The sequence below is a fragment of the Andrena cerasifolii genome, chromosome 8 (genome assembly GCF_050908995.1).
Source record: "Andrena cerasifolii isolate SP2316 chromosome 8, iyAndCera1_principal, whole genome shotgun sequence".
Lineage (NCBI taxonomy): Eukaryota > Metazoa > Arthropoda > Insecta > Hymenoptera > Andrenidae > Andrena > Andrena cerasifolii.
In genome coordinates, this window is record NC_135125.1 from 11,596,832 (window position 1) to 11,621,628 (window position 24,797).

General features: G+C 45.3%; 1 protein-coding gene across 5 annotated transcripts in view; it reads left to right on the forward strand.

Annotated features, from left to right (window-relative positions):
* The window catches only part of LOC143372034 (monocarboxylate transporter 10), a 117,966-nt gene that overhangs the window by 53,229 nt on the left and 39,940 nt on the right, over positions 1-24,797 (forward strand). For all 5 annotated transcript variants that reach the window (XM_076817831.1, XM_076817836.1, XM_076817832.1 and 2 more), the window contains exons 3-6: positions 5,722-6,117; positions 7,174-7,339; positions 13,975-14,085; positions 14,545-14,718. In XM_076817831.1, the coding sequence (XP_076673946.1) occupies positions 5,947-6,117; positions 7,174-7,339; positions 13,975-14,085; positions 14,545-14,718 (622 nt within the window). In that variant the 5' untranslated portion in view covers positions 5,722-5,946. The remainder of the gene's footprint in view (positions 1-5,721; positions 6,118-7,173; positions 7,340-13,974; positions 14,086-14,544; positions 14,719-24,797) is intronic.

Genomic DNA, 24,797 nt, shown 5'->3' on the forward strand with positions numbered 1-24,797 from the left:
CCTTTGGCGTTCCGCCGCCCCTTGGATGATTAAATCGTTCGTTAACAGTGAACGTCCAGCTGGACTGTTTTCTGGAGCTCCATTGGGGATGAAACAGTGGTTTTTAAACTGTAATGGGAGGGGTATAATACTTCCTCTTGGCATTTGTCTTTGAAATGAAATTCTAGGAAACTCGTATAAATAAATAGTAAGGTGAAAAGAGAAATAAAGTTTAGAGTGTACCGGTGAGAAAATAAGACAGTTTCATTAGAAAGAATTATATTTTAAAATTCGTATGTCCGAGTTTCGGTTTGCCAGTGCTATTTTAAAATATATTAAGTTAATTATGCAGCATATAAAAGCAAGAATTTTAAACTTTTTTCTAACCACTAGTGTAGATACTTGTGCAAATATATACAGTGGTGTAATTGTACATCTCTTTCTGCAGAAGCTAATGGAGCTTCGATACTAAAACGAATCCGTACAATTCCCAAGTTCCATTGTGCATGAAATCGATATCGTATTTGCATATTTTGCACTAAGATCTACTGGAACACTTTCGTGTCTCTGAAAGTCGTTAAAAGCGAGCTGAGAGTAAGATGTGCCTCGTCTGACGTGCAACAATTCGTCTGGAGCGCGAGTCCCGCGATAACGAAGTGGGCAAATATTTAACGAACACAGCGCAGCGCGGGGAGAAAGAAAAGAACGGCTAACGAGGGGAATCAGTGTCAGACAACTGGCTGCAAAGCCTTCCTTCAAACTGTCGCGTGCATTAATTTAACGAACGTGTCGCGGTCATTCGCGGCGTTTACAGGCCTAGACCATTTAAACTTCCCCGGGTAACGGTTTCGGGGGTGAGGGAGCGAGCTGTCGCGTGAACTTGACGCTTTTGCCGCCGTTCAATTGGACTATGGATTTGCTGGCAGAGACAGACGTTTATTCCGCGGTAAATCTGCATCACGAAGCCGATAGAGACATAGAAACAAATGGAAGCCGAGGGTGGAACGGAGGAGTGAGCGCGGGGTATCTAGAACAGCACTGCGATTAAAAATGAACGGTCCATCTGAACGAACCGGGCTTATGAAAATATTCCAAGTTCCATCTATCGTTTTATCTTAGCGGGGTAGTTCAACGCTCATCTAGTCATATTCCAACAGAATTTCCAAAGTTCTCAGTGCGATACTTTAATGCTGGGCCAGATGGAACTTGGATTACCTTAAACGAAGAATATGAAACTTAGATTATTTGAGTAAGGTGTTGGAACAGATGGGACTTGGAACGCTTTCAGAGCTCCATTTGATTTAACACCTTACCAAAATATTCCAAGTCCCATATGCTCTCGTCTGTCTAGAAATTCCATAGAAACTACAAATTAGGGGCGTTTAAAGATATTAAAAATATTAGATGACAGAAATGCTGTTCCATAGTGGAGAATCTGTGGCTAAACATTATTTTGGAATAACGACGACCCTCTGCGTGGTAACTGGTACCATCGAAGCCGATAGCGACGTCGATTGGCAATAATTATCGACGAGCATACGGTGGTACCGAAAGAGCCCTTTAATCCCTGAAAAAAAAGGACTAGCCAGTTAAGCCCCAGAATTCAATTTGAACTCGGCAAGAAATCGATATCGGATCTCCTTCATTTCCGGATTCGGGGGGATGCCGGAAGACAAAAAATGGTAGATGCTCGGGCTAAAACTTCGAAGTTCGTTGCTGATATCGCACTTCTTGTCTTCTGGCTTCCATCGAGGGGGTACGCAACCCCACGTACTTCACCCTTAAATCCAAAATCTCGTCTGATCCTCCAGCAGCCAGCGATTTTACGGCGCGAAGCCTCGGTATCGTTCCAAGGAGACTCAGCATTTCTGGAACAACTTCCTCGTATTTGTAAATATTCTCACATTCACTTCCACCAAATACGTAAACCTGCCAAAGAACGCGTCAAGATAAACACGGGAAAGGGCAGCCGAAAAAGAAGGAGCTCCAAGTTTCTTCCCCCGGGCTGCTCAATTTTCTACAAACTTGCAAGCATCAAGCACACCCATCACGATCTGTAATTTACGAAACAGTCGTAGCTACGGAGCTCCCCTTTCGCGGGCGCGCCGAGCCGGAAAGACACGAGCAGATCGAAGCAGCTCGGTGCACGTGCCGTTCGCACGGTCCGGCCCTCCGCACGTCGCTGGAATCCACCCCCAATCGGCGCTGGAGGATCAGGACCGGGCTGGAAGACGGCGATGATGCGCTTTGTTCGGGCTTCGCAGTCCCCGCACGCCCTGTGTAAGTGTTTTCGTACGGAGCCGGGAAGAGGGCGGGCGGCCTCGACGGCCACGGTTACACGATCGTCCGCCACACGGACGAGGGGTTCGTTCCACCCTCGGCGACGGTGGATTCAATCTAGCGGGATTATCCGCCACCTCCGACTGGCGGGCGATCGCACTTCTGTGCGGCCACGATCGGAAGTGGCCTGTGTCAACTCGCCATCTTTCGCCAGACTACCCTAATACTCGACTTGCAGCTAGCAAAGGGGAAAATGAAGGCTGGCCGGCACATAGGACGCGACCCGCAGCTGCGCCGACCCAGCTGGGGTGGTTCCGTTGAACGCGCGTCTCCGGGGGAGATTGGCAGGCCTGCGGGTCTTGGGGCGCTTTGAAACGGAGCTTTTTCACGGAGGAAGGATCTTGGGGAAGGTGTGCGGAGCGCTTTCTTTTTCTTCCCTCGCTGCAAACCGGGGATGGTGTTTCTTTTGATGCGGGGCATGTGAATGATCGACGCGGGCGGAGGAGTTGTTTTTCTCGGCGGGGGTTGTTAGTCACTGGGGTAGTCACGTTCCTGGGGTTTAGTGTTAATTTAGCGAGAGTTCTGGTGAGACGGATACGAACCTTGGGGTTGCGGAATGAATTTTAATTGAGGAGGGTTGATATTATTTTTTCAGGTGCGCGGGCGAAAGGTGCAGATACGGATAAACATTTAAATTCCATTTGATAGATATTTTATTATAAAATAAGGATTTGTGGTTCCCATGTTACAATAACTGTCCGGATTTTCTTGGATCGGTAGAATCCAATCCGCCACTAAGCCCACTAAGGACATGTTCTTTATGTGTAGGGACTACGTACCCACAAATGTAGCGTTGCGAACCCGATCAACCGATGTATGTCTGAAGCCAATGTGCTCCTTGGGGAAAGTGACCCTTTTTTCTGTATCGGTTAATACATTCCGAAATTCTCTTTACAGACAATTAGGTGATCATCTCCGCACATAGTATTAATTTACATATTACTGTAGTGTGCTATTTAATGTAATATTACCACAATGTATTTTGTGTACTAAAGGATTTTACCCGAAGATTACAATAATAATATAATAATAATAATAATAATAATAATAATAATAATAATAATAATAATAATAATAATAATAATAATAATAATAATAAAATAATAATAATAATAAAATAATAATAATAATAATAATAATAATAATAATAATAATAAGAATAATAATAATAATTGAATATGATACGTTTGTATAGGTAATATATCAATACAAAGTTGAGGTTGCATAGAGTCACATGGTGTTATAGAGGGCTGAAGAATTTTTCTCGAAGGATATGGAAATATCCGTTCCATGAAGCTGCCTTGGAAAAATGATTTAAATCAGAAAGTGAACTTCTGCCATACGTTTCTACGGCGTTTCACCGACTTCGCGTGGCGAGGTGCGTTTCGCTGGAGCTTTTGCTGGAGCGTTTCGATTAAAAACGGTTTTAGAAACAGATTTACGGTCTTGTTGTTTTTGCAGTCACTACGAGAAAGCTCCTCCTTTTCGCGACGGCGGAGCGGCTGAAATATACGTGGAACGCTGGCGGCGAATACAAATCCTCCATTTGTTTCCGGCCTCCTCCTCCTTATTGCGGAACTTCGCCGTATTCGCGACCGTGATACCACTATATCGAGTCCACAGAAAGACCTGCCATCGGTTCGGCGCCGGAAATCGTAAATATCGCCAAATAATAGTGATCCAGCTGTGAAATCGTGCGTGACGATCAACTTAATGTTACGAGCTGCATCCGCCATTTTCTTGATGGGATTCTCGTTTGGCGAAAGGTTCCATTTAATTACGGTCCATCGAACCGGGCTGCTGGAACTGATTACGATTCTGCATTTTACCCATTGTGGGATCGTAGAAACGAAATCCCAGGCGCTGGAAATCCTGGGAACCCGGTTGTACGCTCTGGGATCGGGCGCGATCGAGCTCCATGCGTTATGTAATCTAGCAATCCAGTCGCGTGCGTTAGTACCTATTCCTAGCAATCGAGTCGCGTGCGTTAGTATTTCTATACAGCAATCGAGTTCCACGCGTTCAACACCCTATTACCAGAGTTTCACTCGTCGGAAATTCTGGCGATCATATGGAATGCGATGGGGATCCCAGAGTGTGAGTTTTCGGGTTCAACAATGCTGATAAATAATTGATATTAAGCAGAGTTGATTGCTTTAGACAGAGATCGGCAAAATTTGTATTTAAATGAAATTTCGAATAAGGAAATTTTTTTATTTATTTTTTATCCGTCAAACGTTTCAACGTCGAATAAATTTGTCAACTTTAACTATCACTCGAATGAAAAAAAAATTTTATTCGTCAAATAATCTAAAGTTAAAGTAGTTTTTATTTGAACAGTTATTTAAATAATTTTTTATTTCTCTTTGCCCAACTCTGGTTTTAAGCACAGCAAATTACGGTATTCAACTATGTATCTTGCTGTGAAACCTCTAAGTAGTAACCAAGCTTCATACATGAAAACAGTAGTAGGTAGCCATCGTATTCGACTCGTGAAAAATATCCTCCCCGCAATTTCTAGGCGTTCGAAACTCTGGTTCGAGAGTTGGTATGCCTCCAATACCTTGTCCGCTTAATTTCTCGTGATACAGTGTTTGCAAAGGCGCGGGATTTTCCAATTAACACTGCCGCCCCGTCACACAGGCGGGCATGGCCAGCATGCACGCTGTTATTGGGGATATTTCGAAAACAGCCGCGGCGGGGTGGTCGGGTCCGCCCCTGCATACCAATGCACTCCGCGTAGCCGCAAGATGTACGATGCTCGCGAAAACTTGGCATGGTTACGATGAAGCGGTTCTGCTCTTTGCGAATTGCCCCCTTTTTTTGCTAGAACTCGAGATTAAGGTAAACGTGACGTGAACTGCTTTAGGCTTCAGGCCACGCGAATTGTTCCTTTTTTCTCCCCTGTGCTTTTATGCTCGCTGCCTCCGGGGGGGCGTACGAACCGGCCTTTTTACGGTTTTGATGTTTGTACTGGTACTAAAGCGATGTCTCGTTGAGGAGCACTGCACGGAGAACTTTTGATTAGAGTCTGCTCAACGTCCGAAGTTGGGCATGCAAAGTAAATCTTGTCGTCGCAGTTCCTAGTCTAATAAGATTCCTAAGATCAATATTCTAAAATAAAACGAACGCCTGACTTCATCCACTGCTGAACTTGAAGGGATATTAAAGTGGGCTGGCGCTTGAAACAGTACCATTTCCCACAGGAAATCCTCCGCGGTATATATTATTAAGGAACCTATCCGAGAACATTTTCCACAGGAAATCCTCCACAGTGCATAGGTATTATTATTTTGCCAGCGTTCCACCTTGCTCTTCAATTCCAATTCCACTCAATCGTCTCCACCGCCCTAATTATCCACAACGGAACAATTTCGCCAACGTTTCTCCCCTCTGTTTCAGGTGCAGGCGTCTCCAGATCCACCCGTTCCACGAGATGATCCACCGCCGTCGCTATAAAATCAGCGTCCAGGACACGAGGTCGCCAGGGCAATGGCGATTAAGTAAAAACCTGTGCGCCGCTGGAGCCACGCTGTAATTGCCGCGAAGGGGGCCAAGTTGGGCGGTCGGAGCTGTCAGTTGAAGGGGACGGCGGGGGATCAGTGGAATGCAGGGTCTGCCGTGAAAATGCTGGTGGACGAGTGCGGCAGCGGGATGGGGTGGACTTCGGCCAGCGTCCGCGGGGGTTGGTCCACCCCGGGCGGATGCAGGAACTCCGCGATGAGCTTCGGGGGCAGCGTGCCCTCCCTGCACCCCGCCGGCTCGATAAGATCGCTGCGATCCCAGCACTCCATGCAGGTAATAAAAACCATTGGCCACCCTCTCGTTTTCCTCGCGATTACGCTCGCTCTTGTGGAAAATGCGCGGCGCTATTAGCGCGTCGCGGAAAACCCAGGGTTTCTTCGGCAACTGGAGTCTCTTTTTCTGCTGGGCGAACATCGATCAGTGGGGGTAATCGTTGCGTTTGGGGGTTAAAAGAGAGTGTAATGATTCTGAGATATTCGACGGGGTTGATCAGTTATTTTCGGTTGAATTTCTGTGTTTGAGAGAATTTCAAGGGGATGTGAGTCTTTTTATTGTGGTACTTGCAGGGTGTATTCGTTAGTTATTGATGTAATGGAAATTGAAGTGATCTTGGAAGGTGTGGGTTAAGTCTAGCCTGCATCTGCATTTATTTCATCCCGAATAGGTTAATTCAAAGTTACAGAAGTGTAATTCTTTACTGTACATTTAACGAGGGAATCGTATTTTTTGGGCTATAAACATAGCAAAATCTGGGTTTTTTTTAAAAGAATATCGATAAGTTATATACTTCTTTTGTTACATAAGAAAATTGTTCTGACCTTTCACTTTGAAAACTCACCACTCTCCTCAATACATTTTTTGTTTTAGTCTGGAATCGCTAGTTTCATAAAAAAAAATCCAAATTTTTCTATGTGTTTAGCCCAGAAAATAGGATTCCCTCTTAATCCAAGCCTCAAACTTTCAAACACCGCTTTAAAGCATTCCAAACTAGCCGGCCACCATGGGAATAGGAGTCTTGAGCCAGGATCAGGATCATAGCTGGACGTTGGGATTTAATTACGGTGGCAAGAATCGATGTTCGTTCACGGTTTCCGTTCGCCTTGGGCGTGAATCGTTAATCAGGGCCCCGGGTGAGAATTGCTCGCGCCATTCGCCCCTCTAATCGGTATTCCATTCGCGACACTTTCCACCGGCGCCGGGGGTTGGGGCCAGAGATCCGACGGCGCGCAATTTCCAGAGCAGCCCCTATAGCGAAGCGTAGACACGCGTGCGTTTGATCATGGTTGCTCTTCTCCGCCGTGAATCGCAGGACACTTTCTCTTTCCCCAGGGCGTGCCGGAGACACCGCGAAGATGCATGCACTGCCACCCCGGGCACATGCCCAGCACCCCGAACAATTACGTCCACCATCCGATGCAGTATTACACGCCGAGCCACTGCCCCGAGCCGAGGAACGGTGTCTACACTCCTCATCGTGGCAACTCCTACCATGGCGGTGAGTTTTTCACTATCGTGTGTCGGGCATCGACTGGAGAAAGGGGACACTGGGAGATCCGCTTCTGGAAGGGTGGCAAAAATTTTGGGGTGTTGGAGGTTTGGGGGTTTATTTTGAAAGGCAATTGTTGTTTAGTGAAATTATGGTTTGGAGAGTAGGAGGGTATATGTTAGTCGATTAGTTTTAATAATTTATTAGACTCTATTGGGCCGTAGTTCCATGGAATGTAGTATGTACTTGGGATGCAAAGGGCGAAGATTCCACGGATTTAGGAGACTGTAGTAGTACTTTTGATAGTACAAGAACCACCAGCGGTGATCTCCCAGTTTTTTCCGTACCCACGTCTTTGGAGTAGCCATAAGCAGGTCCAGTGTCTCCGAGCTCGTCACTATCGGACCCTAAGACTTGGAGCTCGTCGTCGTAAGGTTCTAAAATACTCAGGTCGTCGTTATTGGATCCCAAGCACTCCAGGGAATAGTAGCTTCCACATGCCATAACTCCTGAATCGTTATTATTGAGCTGCACTACTGTAAATTCGTTATCATCCAGTTCCATTGCTCTGGAGTCGTTATTATTGAGTTATACTACTGTAGAATCGTTAATACCGAGCTCCACTACTTTGGAACCAGTACGACTGGCCACTGCTATTCCGAAATACTAATTATTGAGACGTACTACTTAAAAGATCATAATCATCGAGTCCCACTACTCTGCAAACATTATTACTCAGCTCAGCTACTGCAGAATCCTTAGATACCGTTCGTAACCAGAAGGAGAGGAGGAAAACAGTATGCAGTATCTCTGTAGGTACATTCCACCCATCCCCTAGATTTTTTCCAATTATCATTTAGAGACAGAGCCGCCGCGTTTTAATTCAACTTGCCCCCCCAGACACGTTTTGCGTTTCATTTGATTCGCCGGAGACATGTCTCAGCGAGATCCTGCAACTTTTCTCGTAAAGCCCCGAGAACAATAACCCGTGCACCCTTTCGGGCCCCGTAGTAAACTTCCCCATAATCTTGGATACCTCTGTTTTCGTTCTCGCGGCGTTGCACGCTAAGTGACTGGCCTAATCCGCTTCTGCGAAGTTTCGCGACTTTGTTCCAATATTCAGCAACGAGCGGCTGGCTGCAGGGAACACTGGAATATAGAGTGCTGTTTGTCAGATTGCAACTGTTCTATCTCTGCGCCCCAAGCACGTATTTAACGGCAATGCAGCTGGATATAATTTAAAGTAACAACGCTAGAATCAACACGGACGAGCTCGGGATTAGTGTCTTTTCATTCGGCCTTTGTTTCGAGGGTTCGCGTATCCGACGGGCTCCATTACGGTCGTCTCGGGCGCGTCTGCTGTCTCACTTACCATATCTGCGATCGCGGGAATTCGAGGCGAGAACCCATGGTGAATTTTCCCGATCGAAAACAATCCCGTCTAAAGACAATATGCTCGTTCGAGTAGAATTGATTTTTCTTTCTCCTGGCTTCTCCCGGCCCCTTTCATCGCAGCCCAATTTATTAAGTTCGGCCTTTGTGGAGGGCGGGAGAAAGGGGAGCTGACTCGGGAGCGGCGTGCTTCGCTGAAAGCGAGGCAACTACGCCTTTGTATTGTTTAAAAAATTACCAGGCGAACCGGTGGCGGCGGAGGCGGAAACGCCAAGAAGTTTGAGGCAATAAGGAATCGCGAGCGGAAGGGAAGAAGCTTCGGCTAATTAAACCGGCAATATTGCAAAATAAAAACATAATTACCTGCAGATTTATAATTCAGAGCCACGGGGAACGTAGAAATTTGCAACTAATTAGAAAACAAACTCGATTCAAATGCTACTTGCGAAGACACTTAAAGTCTACATTGTTCACCGAACGAGGGAACGGATGTTTATTTGCTTTGACTCCTCAAGGGTTCTCGAGCCCCATTATTATCATCCCCCGAGAGGCTGCATCGAAACGTTTATGATAGCGATCGCGCCGTAAACTGCAGCCAGCCTCGTTCTACCCAAGGAACTTCAACTGGTTCGAGCCGTAGTAAATTCAGATAAATCGTATAGAGCTGCAGAGATATATTACAGAGTTCAGCCTGGGCTGGATTATGTTGCCCTGGGAAACAAGGCGCGAGGAGGGCAGCATTTGTTCCACCGTATCGCCCGGGCGCGTTGTAATCTTCTCCAAGTCCAGGGCGAAGCTGCTGACGACATCTGACACTGATTCTTCATCGAGCCCAGCTGGCTGTGCACCGTAAGCCATGCGACTCGCCTTCCGGGTCGTCGACTGAGCTACTGCGCTGCTTAAGCCCTTTGGGACGCCATCGGAAGGTCGTTCCTTCATTCGTCGATCTTTCAATCGAAGTTTATCAGCGTTCCCACAGCTCCAGCTATACGCAGACATCAAGTATGACTCCGAGGAAGATAATTATCCAAGATTTACCTGCAAATTTGAGGTCTGAAATCTGGATAGTCGCTTCAGGATTCTAGTTACTCCAAGAGTCCAAGTAATCCAAGAGATATCAAAGGTGTAACCCCCCCGCGAAGTGTAATTCGCGCAATGTACAAAGTCCTGTAACACAGCGATCCCTTCTCGCTGCACGGCTGAGGAATACTGGAACCCGAGTTAGCAAAGAGCACACAGTCAAATAAGTCTCGCAGCGCAAACGATGGAATCATCTGTTTCCACCCCGCGAGAAGAGACAGAACCAACAAAAATCCACGCGCAAAGTAAACACGGTTGCCCTACTTAACTCCGGCGATAGGAGACAAAACCTTGCACCTAACTGCAGCAGGGGAAAAAAACGGAGGATTCAACAAGTTGGCCTGTGCGCAGGCGCCGCTCGTTGTAGGTCGACGGCGGAACCGATCCGCCGAGCCCGATTGGCCAACGGGGACACGGATCCGCGCTAATTCGGCGGGTAATTCGCGAAACGCGACTCGATTGAGCCATCACGGCGCATAAACTGGCGACGCTGTTTTTCAAACGAGCGGCAATAAATTCGCTTTGCCGATAAATGCGTCCGAGCAGCCGTTGCGCGACCAGCCTCGGCAATCGCGACGGTGTACACATACCCTGTTTCGCGTTTCGCAACGAATCGATTTCGAATTTCGTTGACGGCATTACTCCACCCGTTTGTATTATGTAGATGACCGCGTGCACGCAATTCCGAGGGAAATATCCGGCTCCAGCGGCAAAGTTCTGTATTTTTCGCTCGATTTACCGGCACTCCGAGCGCTCCGGCGGAGGGGAATTCGTTTCGATGCATCGTTCCAAAGCACTTCCCTATTTGCTTTCCGTGTTCTCTGTAAGCGTCCCCAGAGCACGAACAATACGTTCATTATGCTGTTATCGCAGCGGTCCCTTGTTTTTTTTAAATACAACGTTGCGGGGTGAAACACTCGGTTCGCACCTAACCCTCTATGGAGGGTAATCTTGTTTGGGTATGGTGTCTCGCATATGGTTCGAAAGCTTCATTTCTCGTGTTTCTTGCACGCGTGAAAGTATTTGGATGAGAATACTGTGTTTTTCAGGACACTTGCGACGATGTCACTTGCTGACTGTGGGTGAAATCGTTGGTATATTTTGGGATAGTGTTGAAGGGTAGACTGATCTGAACGACTTTTACTTGAAAGAATTTTTGAGCGGTGGGTTTATTGCAAGCTAAGAGATGTAGCATCTGTTGTATTGGCTGACTATTGGCCGACCTCTATCACTGGCGCTGTCTTATTTCCCCTTCTATATTCAATACTCCTGTCCCCAGATTAATTACATTTTACTATACTTAAAAAATATGCCACACTATCCCGGGGAATTGATTAATAATTTTTCAAATATTAAGTTTGAAGTTGAAATTCCTTAAAACCTCAAACCTCAAACCTAATTCTTCTCCTATATGACTACTCTTAGAATCGGTAAAGATCGGAATAGATTTATTTACTTTTAATTTGCATCTAAAATTTTACTTTTTAAGTTGCATCTAAAAAGCTTTTAAAAGTGCTCGAAACCCGCGGCATATTTTATAAGAATGGTTCTAGCGTCGCGTCTCAGCTCGAAGAAAACAATTTTCCCAAGAACCACCACGAATCTCGTATCGTTTCACGGATCGAGGGAACCACCCCCCTGATTGTCTCGTGGAGCTAAATCATCCGATCCCTTTCACGATTCCCTCAGCTTCTTGCAAGATATCGAGAATCCACGAAGCCTTTTGGAAGACGCGTGTTTGTCCCTTTGTTCTCGTTGTCGTTCGATTTTTGACAAATCTCCCGTCAAGCTCGCGTCCGCGTCAGCTTGGAGTTCCGATCGGCCATTCTTCCTCGTTTCAGATTGAAACGGGAACTGAAGGGAGAAATACCCAATAGGAGCCTTCCACTCGATTCGACAAAGCACTTTGTGAATTTCGTGACGGATTCAGGTTAATGATGGGATTCCTAAGTGAAAATCAGATGATGCGATGATGGATAGGTCTGGTTTAGACACTATACCGCTGATTATTTATTCCCTTTAAGCTACTTAGACTCGTGCAATTGATTTCATTTAACAATTAATTCGCCAAAGTTCCATACTCAACTATCGCAACGCAGGAATCACAATATTTAATTTACAATAGAATCTTTACGAAACGAAATCAGAATACCCGTGAATTTGTATATAATCTTGAATGTCTATCAGTGTTCCAGAAAATTCGATGATGCTGGGTTAAAAAATTGAATATTTGCACACACGATGAAAGCAATTGAAGTGAATTGTAGAAACTGTGTCTGCATGTGATATTTAGAGGAATTATTGAATATAATAAGTGTGTTGAAGTGAGCTAAGAGATAAGGAACGAAGGGAAGCTTAGAAGAAAATTTGTTATAAAAATCCTCGTAAGTTTTGCAGCAACACAATGATTCGTGGGCGCCATCAGACCCTTTCACACCCGAAAAAGCCTCATAATTCCTTTCGCGGCAATTTCACCAGCCGTGAAGGCCGCCATTTTTCCAGCCACCCCTTACGACCCAGGGTCTTCGTCTTCCCGCTTCATTTTTCACCTCGAGGTTCATTTTCGGCCGACTTATCTTCTTCCCACTGCCCTCGGGGTAATTAAGAATATTTCGTCTTTTTGGGTAATTCGCTTTCGCCGTCATTTTTACTTTCACCTGTCCCAGAAAAAGTTCCCGTTTCATTGTCCTCTTTGCTTGACGCTGCTTGCCATTAAAAAACGATGCTCGACTTATAAAAAATAAAGAAAATTCCCGAAAAGGAATTTTAAAAAATTAAAAATTCTGTCTTTACGTCTAATCGGAGAAACTTGAAGCTGTCCCAGAAGAAATTGAAGGTTGATGAAATGAAACGGGCTCTAATGATCCTCGACGTTTCTTCTTTGAGTTAATTGAGAACACTTGCTGTAAAGTTGCAATTTACTTTGCCAAGTGATTTTCGTCTGCGAAAAAAAAAACAGGGAGGGGAGCTGGACGTCGAAATAAATAAGTGTCCTGCTCCGTTCCTTTGGGGCTCGAGATCGACGGTGGAAATTATGGTTCTAGCAAAGGGAACACCGTGAAATATCCTTGATGACGTGGAGCTTTCGTTTCCTCTTTTCGCGATAGAGTGCCTTCGGTAGCGGTAGTTAGAAAAAGATTGGCTGGGGAAACGTAATAAAAATGCAAACCGCTGGCGGAGCTGAAATTCTACTTTAAATCGGTTAGAAGTTCATTGCCTCGGTGAAGACAAATTTACGCTAAATTCCGCTGTGCCGAAATAATTACTTTCGTTTCGCGTTTCGCGTTGTAATTAACCAGGGGAGGAGGGGGGGAGGAGCGCGTGACAGAACGGAATATTTAAAGGCCCCGGGAGTTGCGAAATTAAAAATGCGTGCCGCGCTGCTTTCCTTTTTCCATTCTCCGCCGCTGTGATTCGCGTCTCTACTTTTCCCTTTTCAATTTCCCTCCTCTCCATCCTCGCTTTTTGCACAGCACGTTCGTATCAGTTAGAAAATTGTTTCACGGACGGGAAGTGAAGGGGGGACTGAAATTGCCCGTCGATGTTCCCTAGGAATTCAAGCGCGGATTAAGAAATTTTATTGAAAGTGGATGGGTGATAGTATCTAGACATTCACTGAAAACATCCACGGATCCACTGAGAAATCTGACGACGAGTCTAGAGTCACTGAACCCTTTATTATTAGTCCCACAGTAGTATAACTGAATAGCAACGAATAAAATCTGGGGTGTTGGTAATGACGACTCGAGTAACGATCGTGGAACGATGATCAAAAGGGCAAATATATTTCTTACCATTGCAGAAACTAATTTTCACACGAAGCCGCGTCTTTGCCACCGAACCTACCGCGTTGCAGCCTCTAACGTTCGCTTTTAATAACAGCGATTCCAGGGTAAACAGTATTTATCACCATCGCCTGGCTTAGCCAGACACAAAACAGGCCACCGCGTAAATTCATTGGTCGCGTCTGTTAGCGCGTTCTCGGTGTAATTAAGTCCCTGCAAATATATCGTCGAATTACGCAAAAACAGGCGAACGTAATCCCAAGGGGCTTAATCCTCGCGACCGCTCTCAATTTGCATTTAACTTGGGAGCGGGCGGAAGATCGGCCGCGAACTTGGAGCTTCCGAATTCTTCTTACCGCCCTCTCATCCACCTCTCTCTGCCCGCAGACACTCGGATGCGGTACATGGAACCTGACGAGAGCATCGCTGGGAACAATAATTGGGTGCTCGGAGACTTGAGGAGCCTCCATCGCTGCGTGCCCACTTTTCGTCGTCCAGGTACGATGATAATGTCGACGAAGATAACGTCTCCCTTTACCAGACTCATTCGACGAGATTCACGCTCTTGAAAAAGTGAATCAAATCTCGTTGATGGAATCTTTAATCAGAAATTGCGACCTGCCAGGAAAGAGCTCGTGATTTAAATAGAATATCCTCTCGGTGGTTCTAATTTCAATCTTCTTAAGTTTGGACACAGCAAAGAATCAAAATGCTGTTCCAAATTGTACAACTCACTTCCAATTGGCGCAGAGATCAAGTCACGTTACGCGTGATAATGCTTGCAGCCTGGCAGAAATATATTGTGCCTATACCTTTTATCGCGCTGTGTAAAAGTAAATGTTGAAATTGGAAGCAGAATGGGGAAAGTATTCGTCGAAACGTGCTCGCCGCCGTACACGAGAACAGGAGCGCGCGATTTAACGACGCAATCGTGAAGAGGGTAATCTTTCCCTTCAGGCATAGACGTCGCCGGCATGCGAACACATTTCTACCCGGAGGGCGGCTGGGGGTGGTTGGTCTGCGCAGCTGGTTTCCTCGCCCTGTTGCTCACTACAGGAATGCAGCTCGCTTTCGGGCTTCTTCATGTTCACGCCGCGCGACACTTCGGCGAGAAGCACCTCATGGATTTAGGTACGTCCCATTTCTTACACCCCCCCCTTCGCAGCATCCTCCCCCATCGAGCTAGCGAAAATTTCGCGTCGCCGAATCTCGCTTCTGCTCCATGCTGGCAGAATTTCTCGAACAACGTTTTCGACGTTCCTCCTCGTCGAGCAACGTTTCTTCTTCCGACGAATTTACTGCTGGGAAATTGAGGGACCTAACCGGAAAGGGCCATTAACCGTTCACTGGTACCTAGCAAGTTTTCAGACAATACAAATTTGAATAATTAATCATTCTTAGAGTTTAATATTTGATAGGAAAGATTAATATTTGAGATTTAATAATTGAGAAATTGTTATTCGATGGCCGATAATTTGGGGGCTATTAAAGTCACTTTCAATTTGTAATAAAAATTCGGGTTAGTTTTAGGAACGTAGGTCGGATATTCGGAAATGTAGACATCGTTATCCCGTTAGAACCGACCGCGATGCGGGAGTTTCTCTTTAGGATGAACGCAAAATCGTGGCTAGCATGCTCGTGAAACATTCATGCGCACCGATACGAGAGTTAAGTGCCGGCAGCTGTTTCCCTCCGCGGGATTGATTCGATGATTCCTTTGCAGTCGCGCGGGAACGTATGAAATTTTCATTTCGCGAGTGGAGGCTGCGTTCCGCTGCGAAGAATCGTGCCGTGTCGAGGACTTTGAACATCCAGCTTGCTCGATAACGAAACGTTTCCCGATTCAGGCTCCCTTGGTTTGTGTACTTCCTTCCGTTTGCACGCTAGTGTGTATTCAAGCTGTTGAATTTTTATTCGCTAAAACCTGACGTGCACTCTTTCCTTCAAGGGTCCTATGCAACATTATAATTTATTACACGCAAGTGGAATTTTTATTTGCTTAATATGAATACGTACTTACTTCTCCTTCGAAGAATTGCACGCAAAATCATCGTACGTCAAAGCGAATAGAAGTGGATAGGAAGTACGAATGAATTTTGTATCTTGAATCGCTGAATTTTTAATTCCTAGTCACTGAAAGCAAAGTACTTAATTCTCCTTTGAAGGTCCGCGTGCAAGATCATTATTATATCAAAGTGAATGGTAACGGAAAGCAGATTCCGCCTGTATTTTAGTTCCATGCTCGTGAATTCTAGGTAAGAGAGCTATACAACGCCCCTTTACAGAAATTCTTCTGTCAACGTGGTCCAAGTGGCCTAGCAAAGTCACCCCTTGTAACGGGCAATGAAATTCACGTCACGTCTGCTCGCCTGATTACTTTCCCGATCCCGTTAGAAAAAAAGAAGATTACTTTAAACTCTGCGATGCCACTGTTATTAAATAACGGCCGCGAGAAAAATGCTCAGCGCGATTCTGTGCGAATAAATCTCGCTGGCCGTGGCTTTACACCACGGTTCGTACGTTTAAAATATCCCAAAGGGGGGGATCCCTCCTTGGCTTTCGCGAACTATAGAATATCTCTGGAGCGTGCAGGCGCGAGCTTTTCTTCGATGGGTGGCGGGTTTCTTTCTGGCCTGTATTTTGATGAAATAATTCTATTAGAAGAAGTAAGGTGTGGGAAGTATGAAGGGTTTAAAATTGGAGGAGTTTCGAAGTTTCAGGAATATCAAATTACAGGGGCATGCGATTTGAAGAATTTAAAGCTACAGGATTTTGGGAAGCATGAAATTTTGAGAATCAAAATTTCCAGCGCAAGTACTCGATTGTGGCGTAACGAACGAGGCGTGAAAATGTCGTGAATTTTAGAAAATCGCTAAATGAAGAATGGTCCGTGAGATATCGATTTCATCGGTACACGAAGTCAACAAAAACTTGAGTTGCTTCTTCAATAAAGGCGAGTGAATGGGGTGACAGGGCTACAATCTGAAGAGGATTTTTCCTCGTAAACTGTACAACGTGTACCCGCAGCAACCCCTTCGCGATATTTTAAAGACGACACGTCATGCTCGTCAAACACGGATAAAGTGGCTAAGCACTTAAGTTCGACAAAGAAGGTCGATAAGTCAATTGAAATTCAGGGGGTGAGAGGGATGACTGATGCACGTGCTTCCACGATACATCAGCCCTCTTCTTCTTATGGAGACAAAATCCTTAACGACCCCACTGAACATCCCCTTTGATATTTCGTATTTGACCCAGTGTCACGCGGCATGGGAAACTTCAGAGCGACGACTTTATGAACTTCATCAAAAAATTCACGACTCTTCTCTAATTCATAGAAAGAGGTGGTAAACTATCACCACTTTCATACTCCCTCTGAAATGGCAGCGAACTAATTACAAGACAAATCATACTTATTCTACCATCACTGTGCTCAATTCTATTACTTCTGTCTGCCGTCTCGAATGAAAAGTGAACCCGAGTCCCACTGAAAGTACACTGATCCCCGAGCTTTTCGACTGCAATGCGCGCACGGCAAACACCGCACCTCCATTAGGCAAGATGCGCGCGGAAATGGAGCAGCGGGTTAAGCAGAATGTTCATTCATTTGTATAAATTAGCTTTGCGAGTGGCATTATGACTTTCGTACACGCCGCAGCGTCCACGAAAGGCCCTTTCTCGTCCACGAGTCCCTTTACGCGCACCTCGCCTCCGCGTGGCCTCGCTGTCGAAAACGTCACGTGGGTGGGGGCATGTGTATTAAGGTCGAGCGTTAAAAGCGGCCGGGCTCGAGGCCTGCGGGAGGCTTTTCCTCCCGATAATACATGAAATACGGAAGTCCTCGATAAGTCGGGGCTTGTTTAAAGGCGCCGGGAAAAATAATGGCCGCCGAGAGACCCGCGGGCGCGTTTGATAGGGACGTTCTCCATCGGCTGACAGCTGATAGATATTGGAGGAGAGCTTATCGTTGACCTACTCTACTTAGTTATCTAGTATACATCACACGGGGTGGCGAGTTGAAAAGTTCGATCGAACCGCTGCATTTACGGCCCAAGCGCCCGTCGACGGGCGCGTAATTTATGGGGGAGGGTGGGTTTTCGCAAAAATTACGCGATATTCACAATATTGAGCCGACTACCGCCGAGGCGATATATCGTGCGTGGGGCAATCGATCTTCGCGGCGCAACACGACCATGTCGCCTTTCAAATATTTTTCGCCACGTAGGGGGACGTTGACGTTTGTGTATAAATTATGGGGCGCAGTGTGGTTAATTTATCGATAGAGCTCCGCAGTTTATTTCGACGCGAGTGAGGTCCTTTAAGACGCTCGGGTCTCGTTGGGGTCATTAATCATCGATTAGTTGGCCCGTCGGTTTTACGACGTGGAACCCAAGAACCGTAGGCCAATATACCGCAGCTAGGGAGGGGATCAAGTTCAATATGTACTCGCGAATCTGAGTCAATTGCGGCGCGAAAGTTCACTTCGACGTTTTATTCTATCTATTTGCAAAGTACTCGGGTTATACGGGCTGGTTTCCAGCCCCGGGGTAAGTGACTGTAGAGTTCGGAAATCGGAATATAAAAAGCAGAAAGCTTCTATATGTTTGTGTGTTTGTCTGTCGCCTAAAAACTTTGAACGATAAACTCTGCGATCACGAAATCTGCCTCAGCTCATTACGCCCGACTAATCCACATGAAAGTGACTATTTTCACAAAAAAAAACTAAACAAATTTTTTCTTTTTTATAAAATCGGAATCTAAATTTCGAGCGAAGCCGAGTAGTAAAGCTAGTGTACTTACAAGTACTCTGACGTTTGAAAGACTCGAATCTCGTGAAAGTAGTACTTGAACCCTGAAGAACAAACACGACACTTTTCTCGAGTTCAATGTGGGAGATTGAAAATTATCCTAGGTTAATGTACACCTAGAAGGTTCGAGTCTACTTGGTCAGGGTTCGATTACACTTGAAAGTACCTACCGCGTACATTTGTCAAAGTACTTATAAAGGTTTAAAGCTTATCTCGTCTAGGTTCGAGTCTACTTAAAAGTATTGCTTTTCTTTTTCGAAATACCCATCAAGTGTTTGAGATTATCCGTATACTTGCGATATACTTCGTCCCATCTCTACTTTCCTCCTACGTGAAAAAAAGGCGCCTTCAATGTGGGCGTAGGTCAGCCGTCGAAATTTTTACCACTGCATGGTATCGAGGTGCTTTCACGTTGAGAGTTTTGGCACGTTTTCGCGTAGATATTTTTTTCGAAAATCCCTGAATGCGTAGCTTAAAAGCAAACCAAGCTGGGAGTTCGCTTTTGATAAAACTTTCCCAATTTAAGGGGCTGTTAATTTTTCGAACCTCGCGCGACCAAAGTGTCAGGCGTCTCATTATCCTGTTTGCCGTAGAAAGTAGCGACGTGTCAGGTGGCCTGAAGGTTTCGATCGTCCCGCAGCCCGTTGACCCTGGTCTTAGGCTGCAAAAGTGCAGGAAAGCGATCCGAAGAGGATATTCAAACGCGATTTTGTCGGTCGTTTTGCTAACCAGCGGTCTGTTAAGAGCCGCTTAATTTCCACAGCTAGGGATTAAAGGTGAAAAGTCGGGCCAGGGAACGAGCTTGATTACCATGACGCCCACGCGACGGGAAAGTGAAAGGTGCCCCCCTCCGAAGGGACATTTTTCTGGTCTCCGGAAGCATTCCCAGCGTCAAACGGAAGGATGCGCATCGCTGCATCGATTTCTCGCGCGAGCTTTCGCTTCGCCTCAAGAAACCACGCGGAACGAAACAGAGTGCTCCCTTCTATCCCGCGGGATACAGAAATTTTAAGCACATACATTTCCCGCGTCACGAATACAGTCTCTCAAGCGCTATTAGCCTCGCGATTTGTTAAACCTCTACAAATCTTCCGCTTGCTGCGAGTCTCGGTAAACGTTGAAAAATTCCGCAGCTCCCGCGAATTCCTAAGTCCTGCAGTCCTTTCGATCCTCGCGGATCTCGGAGATTTCCAGAGCACAGTCAGCGACTTCCGCAAGCAGGTTAATCCTTTGAATCTATTTCGTGTCTTTGACGTTTTAAATCCGCCTCCCGACCACAGAGATTCTCTGCTTTATTGTCGAGCCGGTAGCTTATTCAGTGTCGCGACCAATTGCTTCCTGAACGATCGAGCGATCGGTGGGATGGCACTACGTGGACGTCGCGGAAGTTGCAACCCTTCCGCGGATAGTCAGCTGTGTGCAAATACGCGAGGCACAGGCGAGCCTTTGTAACGCAGGCAAAGGTCGCCGCTTAAAATATTGTTCACCGTTGAAAAATGTCACGGCGCTAATGTCTCGCCGAGTGCACTTCTCCGCGCCTCGTCTGGAATCGCTCGATTGCTTCGCCCTCGCCGTCGCGCGTCAAACTTTCCCACCGGGTATCGAACTGTCCATGCACGCCGAGGTATGTGCATCGAACACCCGCGAACTTTTCACTCAATCTTCGCGAACTGAAGCGCCGAGAAACTCGCGAGTGTTCCGCCTCGAGAATCAGGAAACGCGCTTTAAGGGTTGAGTATCAGACGCGATTTTCGGAGGGGGGCGGAGGTGGGATGGCATCGAAATCCTTGGTTTTTTAAAGGGGGTTGTAGGAGAGGAGTTAGCTTTTGTTTTTGGTGATTTGTTGGGGATGTGGATTTTGTGGCGTGGGGTGGAAAAGGGACATTGTAGATTTCAGTGGAGGAAGTTGAGTGATTAGGGTTGAAACTACTTTTATTCTGCGTGCCTCAGTTTCTTGAAATTTTTAAGCTGCGTATAATGAGGCTTTTAGTATTAATAGGTAAATAAATTAGAGAAAAAATAGGTAAATAAACAGAGAAAAATAGGTAAATAAATTAGAGAAAAAATAGAATAATAAATAGAGAAAAATAGGTAAATAAATAGAGAAAAAATAGGTAAATAAATTAGAGAAAAAATAGGTAAATAAACAGAGAAAAATAGGTAAATAAATTAGAGAAAAAAATTAATTCACAATGGAATCTCGGATATCGGTATTGATTTTTTCATAGTGTCTGAGAAATTGATCGTGAGTGTAAATTCATTGGAAGTTTAATATTGTTTAGGTTGATATTTCGTTGTACAATTGACTCTCTGTGTGACACCTTCTTATAATTACAAATTGGTCACATATGGGGTTCATTGCACCTCAACGTCATTTTTGAGTTACCATTGGTATTTGGGAATCTTTTAACATTTGAGTGGTAATTGTACATTCGTATTACTCATAAAATCGTGATCTAGTCTTTTTATAAAAATATGAATTTTGATATGTTGAAATTTGTATTTGAGAAAATAGTTGTGGATAAAAGCGTTTTTTATTTTGGTTAAAATTCTCCAAATTTTGAAATCTAAAGGTCTAAAAACTTACAAAAACATTAGCAAAGACCAGTTCAAATTACATCCTAGTTATTAATTACGTCCTAAATTAGACCTTTAGATTTCAAAATTTGGTGAATTTTAACCAAAATAAAAATCGGTTTCTAACTTGTCCGTAAATCCAGAAAAGGGAAGCTTCGATCAGAGAGCACCATCTAAACATTAGAAAAGCAAACACTGATAAAAGTATGGAAAATCCAGGGAAATCCATCTTCTTCGTCTTCGCTCGCACTGATTCCGTTTCTGATTCACAAATTTCCCATTCCTCCCCGCGGATCCGGCGAAACAGGTCGCCTGAGCCGTTCCCTTATTGTTAGAATGCAGAAACACTCTCGTAATTCGCGCAGCCTGTTGAAAATCGAGGCTGGTAGCTTTCATTAGAGCCCGACGAACGTGACCCGATGCTCGCTTTTAAATATCGCGCGGCGATTGTTCACGGTGGAATATGCTTTCGCGATGTTAACGACACCCTCCACCGATTTCGATGTCCCTCATACGCAGCACCGCGTGAGAGCGAAGTTCGAGGAGATTTTCTTCGCGTGGCGATGGTGACAGACAGTATAATCAAAGCGTACCACCTTTGGGAGCTAAAATATTTAAATTCTTCTAGCGTGGAAAAATCTACGGATCCTAGATTTGAAACTCTATAAAAAGAGGTAAAATATCCTTCCAAAGTGGTGCTTTTATTATTAAATATTTATATTTATATTTATTATTATTAAATATTTATATTTATATTTATTATCATTAAATATTTATATTTATTTTTATTAAACTTCACGTCTTTCTAAAATTAAAGACACGTCTATCTTCGATTACAACCGCGATTAACTCTAGCGATCTCGCACCAGATCAATTTCTCCGTGATCGAAATCCAACGAAATCCAACGGAAGTGGTAAAATCCCGAGCGAGCTCGTTTCGCTGTGCATTAATCGCCGCACAGTTGGAAATCTCTGTGGGCGATGACAGCTGTTCACTCTGTAAATTAAAAAAAAAACAGCCGGTCGGATGTGTGTTACGGTGGGTCCCGTCTATCAGTGGTCGAACGAAATCGCGGGGTGCGCGGAGTATCACCCGAGCTTTCGACGTTTCGACCGGGCTCGCGGAGGGACATCGAAACGCGAACGATGAAACTGAGTTTCGCTGTGCTCGCGGCCTGGCGGATCCAGGGAAATCCCATTTTCCGGGACGAGGTGGAAATTGAATGTCACGGGTCGCGAGGGATCCCTCGGTGACAGACAGAGAACGAGCAGCGAGCTGTTCTGTAAATAATAACTGCTCGCTCGGTCTGCGGGTCGCGAGATCTCGAGCGATCCTATCTCTCGCTTGTCTCCTTCCACGATGATGGATCGCGGAGGTCTTTATTCTCGTTGGTGCAAAGATCGAGGCCGTACAACTGACTTGGACTGACGGCGCACATTATCCAAATGCCCGTAGTAGATCTTCCTTCTCTATGAAATATGCTCGCCGCAAACATTCGAGACAGGTTCGGCCATTATTTTCATAAAATTTATAAGAAGTGACTATCCAAGTGATATATCACATTAGTCCAGTAGAAGTTATTTTCAGGTTCTCGCATTTTATCGTTCGGTTATAATTAGGCGATTTGTTTGGACGGCTGCAGTCGTTTCCTAGGTGAGATGTTTGAAACCAGAATTATTAATTTCAATTTTGAGTGATTCTCGCTACTTACTCGCATTCCTAAATATTTTATTCAGGTGCTGCCAAAGCTGGCTTAATTATATGGCCACGCGGCTCTCCAACTATCCCGAACAGCATATTCCACATTATATGTAATTATAGCTTCAAGGAACTACTAAAAGCAGCACAAATCTGGACTATATTGTCACTGTAATTGTAAGTGGCATCGGCGTATTTCCGAGAGAGTCGCATCCTGCGCACACTATCGTCCTATTCTCGCATCGATACATTCTAAAACGCATGGAAACTATTGCCCGGAGGTCCTCGAGCATTACGCGAGTTAACGTGCTATTCTCGCCTAGAAGGCCAATTTTTAGCCTTCCTTTATTAACCCATTAATTATTACTATACGCAACTGAATTTTTTTTACAATTTACTGAAATGTTAACAAATACGTGTGGATAATACTCAGGGGTGAAAACTGTGTAGTTTTTTTGTGCGTCGTCCTTAAAGAGGATAGAGGATCTCGTCCCTCTAGACGAGAATACCCTCTTGAGGGTAAATTGAAACTGAGAATTGTTCTTTGTCATGAACTTTATTAACATCATAAGCTTAAAAAAACATGTTGGTTTTGTTAAAAATATGGATTTATATATGACGCTATAGATGGATCATTAAAGAAGCTTTTTAAATATCTTTCTTTTGTTTTGCAGTGGCAACTCAAAATCGGAGGTTCCAATCGATTCAAATCAAATTCTAGTATGTTCACAAAATGTGTAGTTTCGGACCGGACCTAAATTGAACTTAATCAAAACTCTTATTCTTTATGAAAATAAACTGAGACCTCATCTTTTGGGGCTTTGGGAAGGGTAAAACCTCATCAATGAGGTTTTAGTTTATTTTCATAAAGAATAAGAGTTTTCATTAACTTCAATTTAAGTCCGGTCCGAAACTACAAATTTTGCGAACATGCTCGAATTTGATTTGAACCGATTGAAACCTCCGTTTTTGAGTTACACTGCAAAACAAAAAAAAACATTTTTAAAAAGCTTCTTTAATGATCCATCTGCAGCGTCATATATAATCCATATTTATGACAAAACAAACATGTTTTTTAAAGCTTACGATGTTAATAAACTTCACGCCAAAGAACAAGCCTCAGTTTGGATTTGTTTCTTTGTGATTCACTGAAACAAAAATGCCTCATTTTAGACAGAAACGACTGCCTACTACCCTTAATCAAAACAGGCGATCGCTGACAAAATCCTATCCGATTCCAAGCGACATTTCTCAAAACCTCGCCTCGCTTCAAGTACTACTACCGAGTCGCGAAAAGGCACCTGGAAAAGCGCCCACATGTACCTCGAACCTGAAACCTCCGCAGAGCCTAGTCGCGCAATCCATTTAGCCAGTTCGATCTTCGCAAGCTGCTCTCGCGACCGCGACGTCGTGCGTGTCGATAATCGAATTGCAGCCGCCACCCCGTGGTCCACCCCGGTTCGAACAGCAAATCGATACACGGAGCGGTGCGCGACGCGTCTCGGCGACACGGTTACGAGGGTGCAGCGGAACATGCAGCGTGTGCATCCGCGAAGAACCGCGTCCCATTATGCGCCCGTTGTTCCCTCCCAGGCTACAGAATCGCGCGCCTAACGTCGTTACCGTTTATCGTCTGTTGAATATTGCGCGGTAGTCGGACAATGACGCGTCGGAGGACATCGTCGTCTGACGTGGGACACCGGAGGGGCTGAGGCGAGGGGGTTGGAGCGATGCATACGAAGCCGGGGCAAACAGGGAAATCAAGGAAGCGACGCGGCGGCTTATTAGACCGTCGCCGAACGTCGAGCGAGTTTCACGCTGATATCCTACGCCAGCGTCTTTAATGACGTTCCGCGGTTGGATATTAAATCTGCCCGATCGCGTGAACCGCATATTGGATCACCGCGGATGTTCATCAGCGATGCAGCTCGCGGGTGCGACCCCGTCGCATATTGGATCGTAAGGTGTGCTCGCGCGATATGGGAAACGATGCCCCTTGCTACCCTCTACCTGCCTCCCGTCCTCGATAGACGGGCCGCCTTAACGAGGGGCGTTCCACTCGATCTCGCGTGAATATTCGATCGATTTGACGATTGCCAGTGTCGATTTGGGACGGTGCAGAGGAA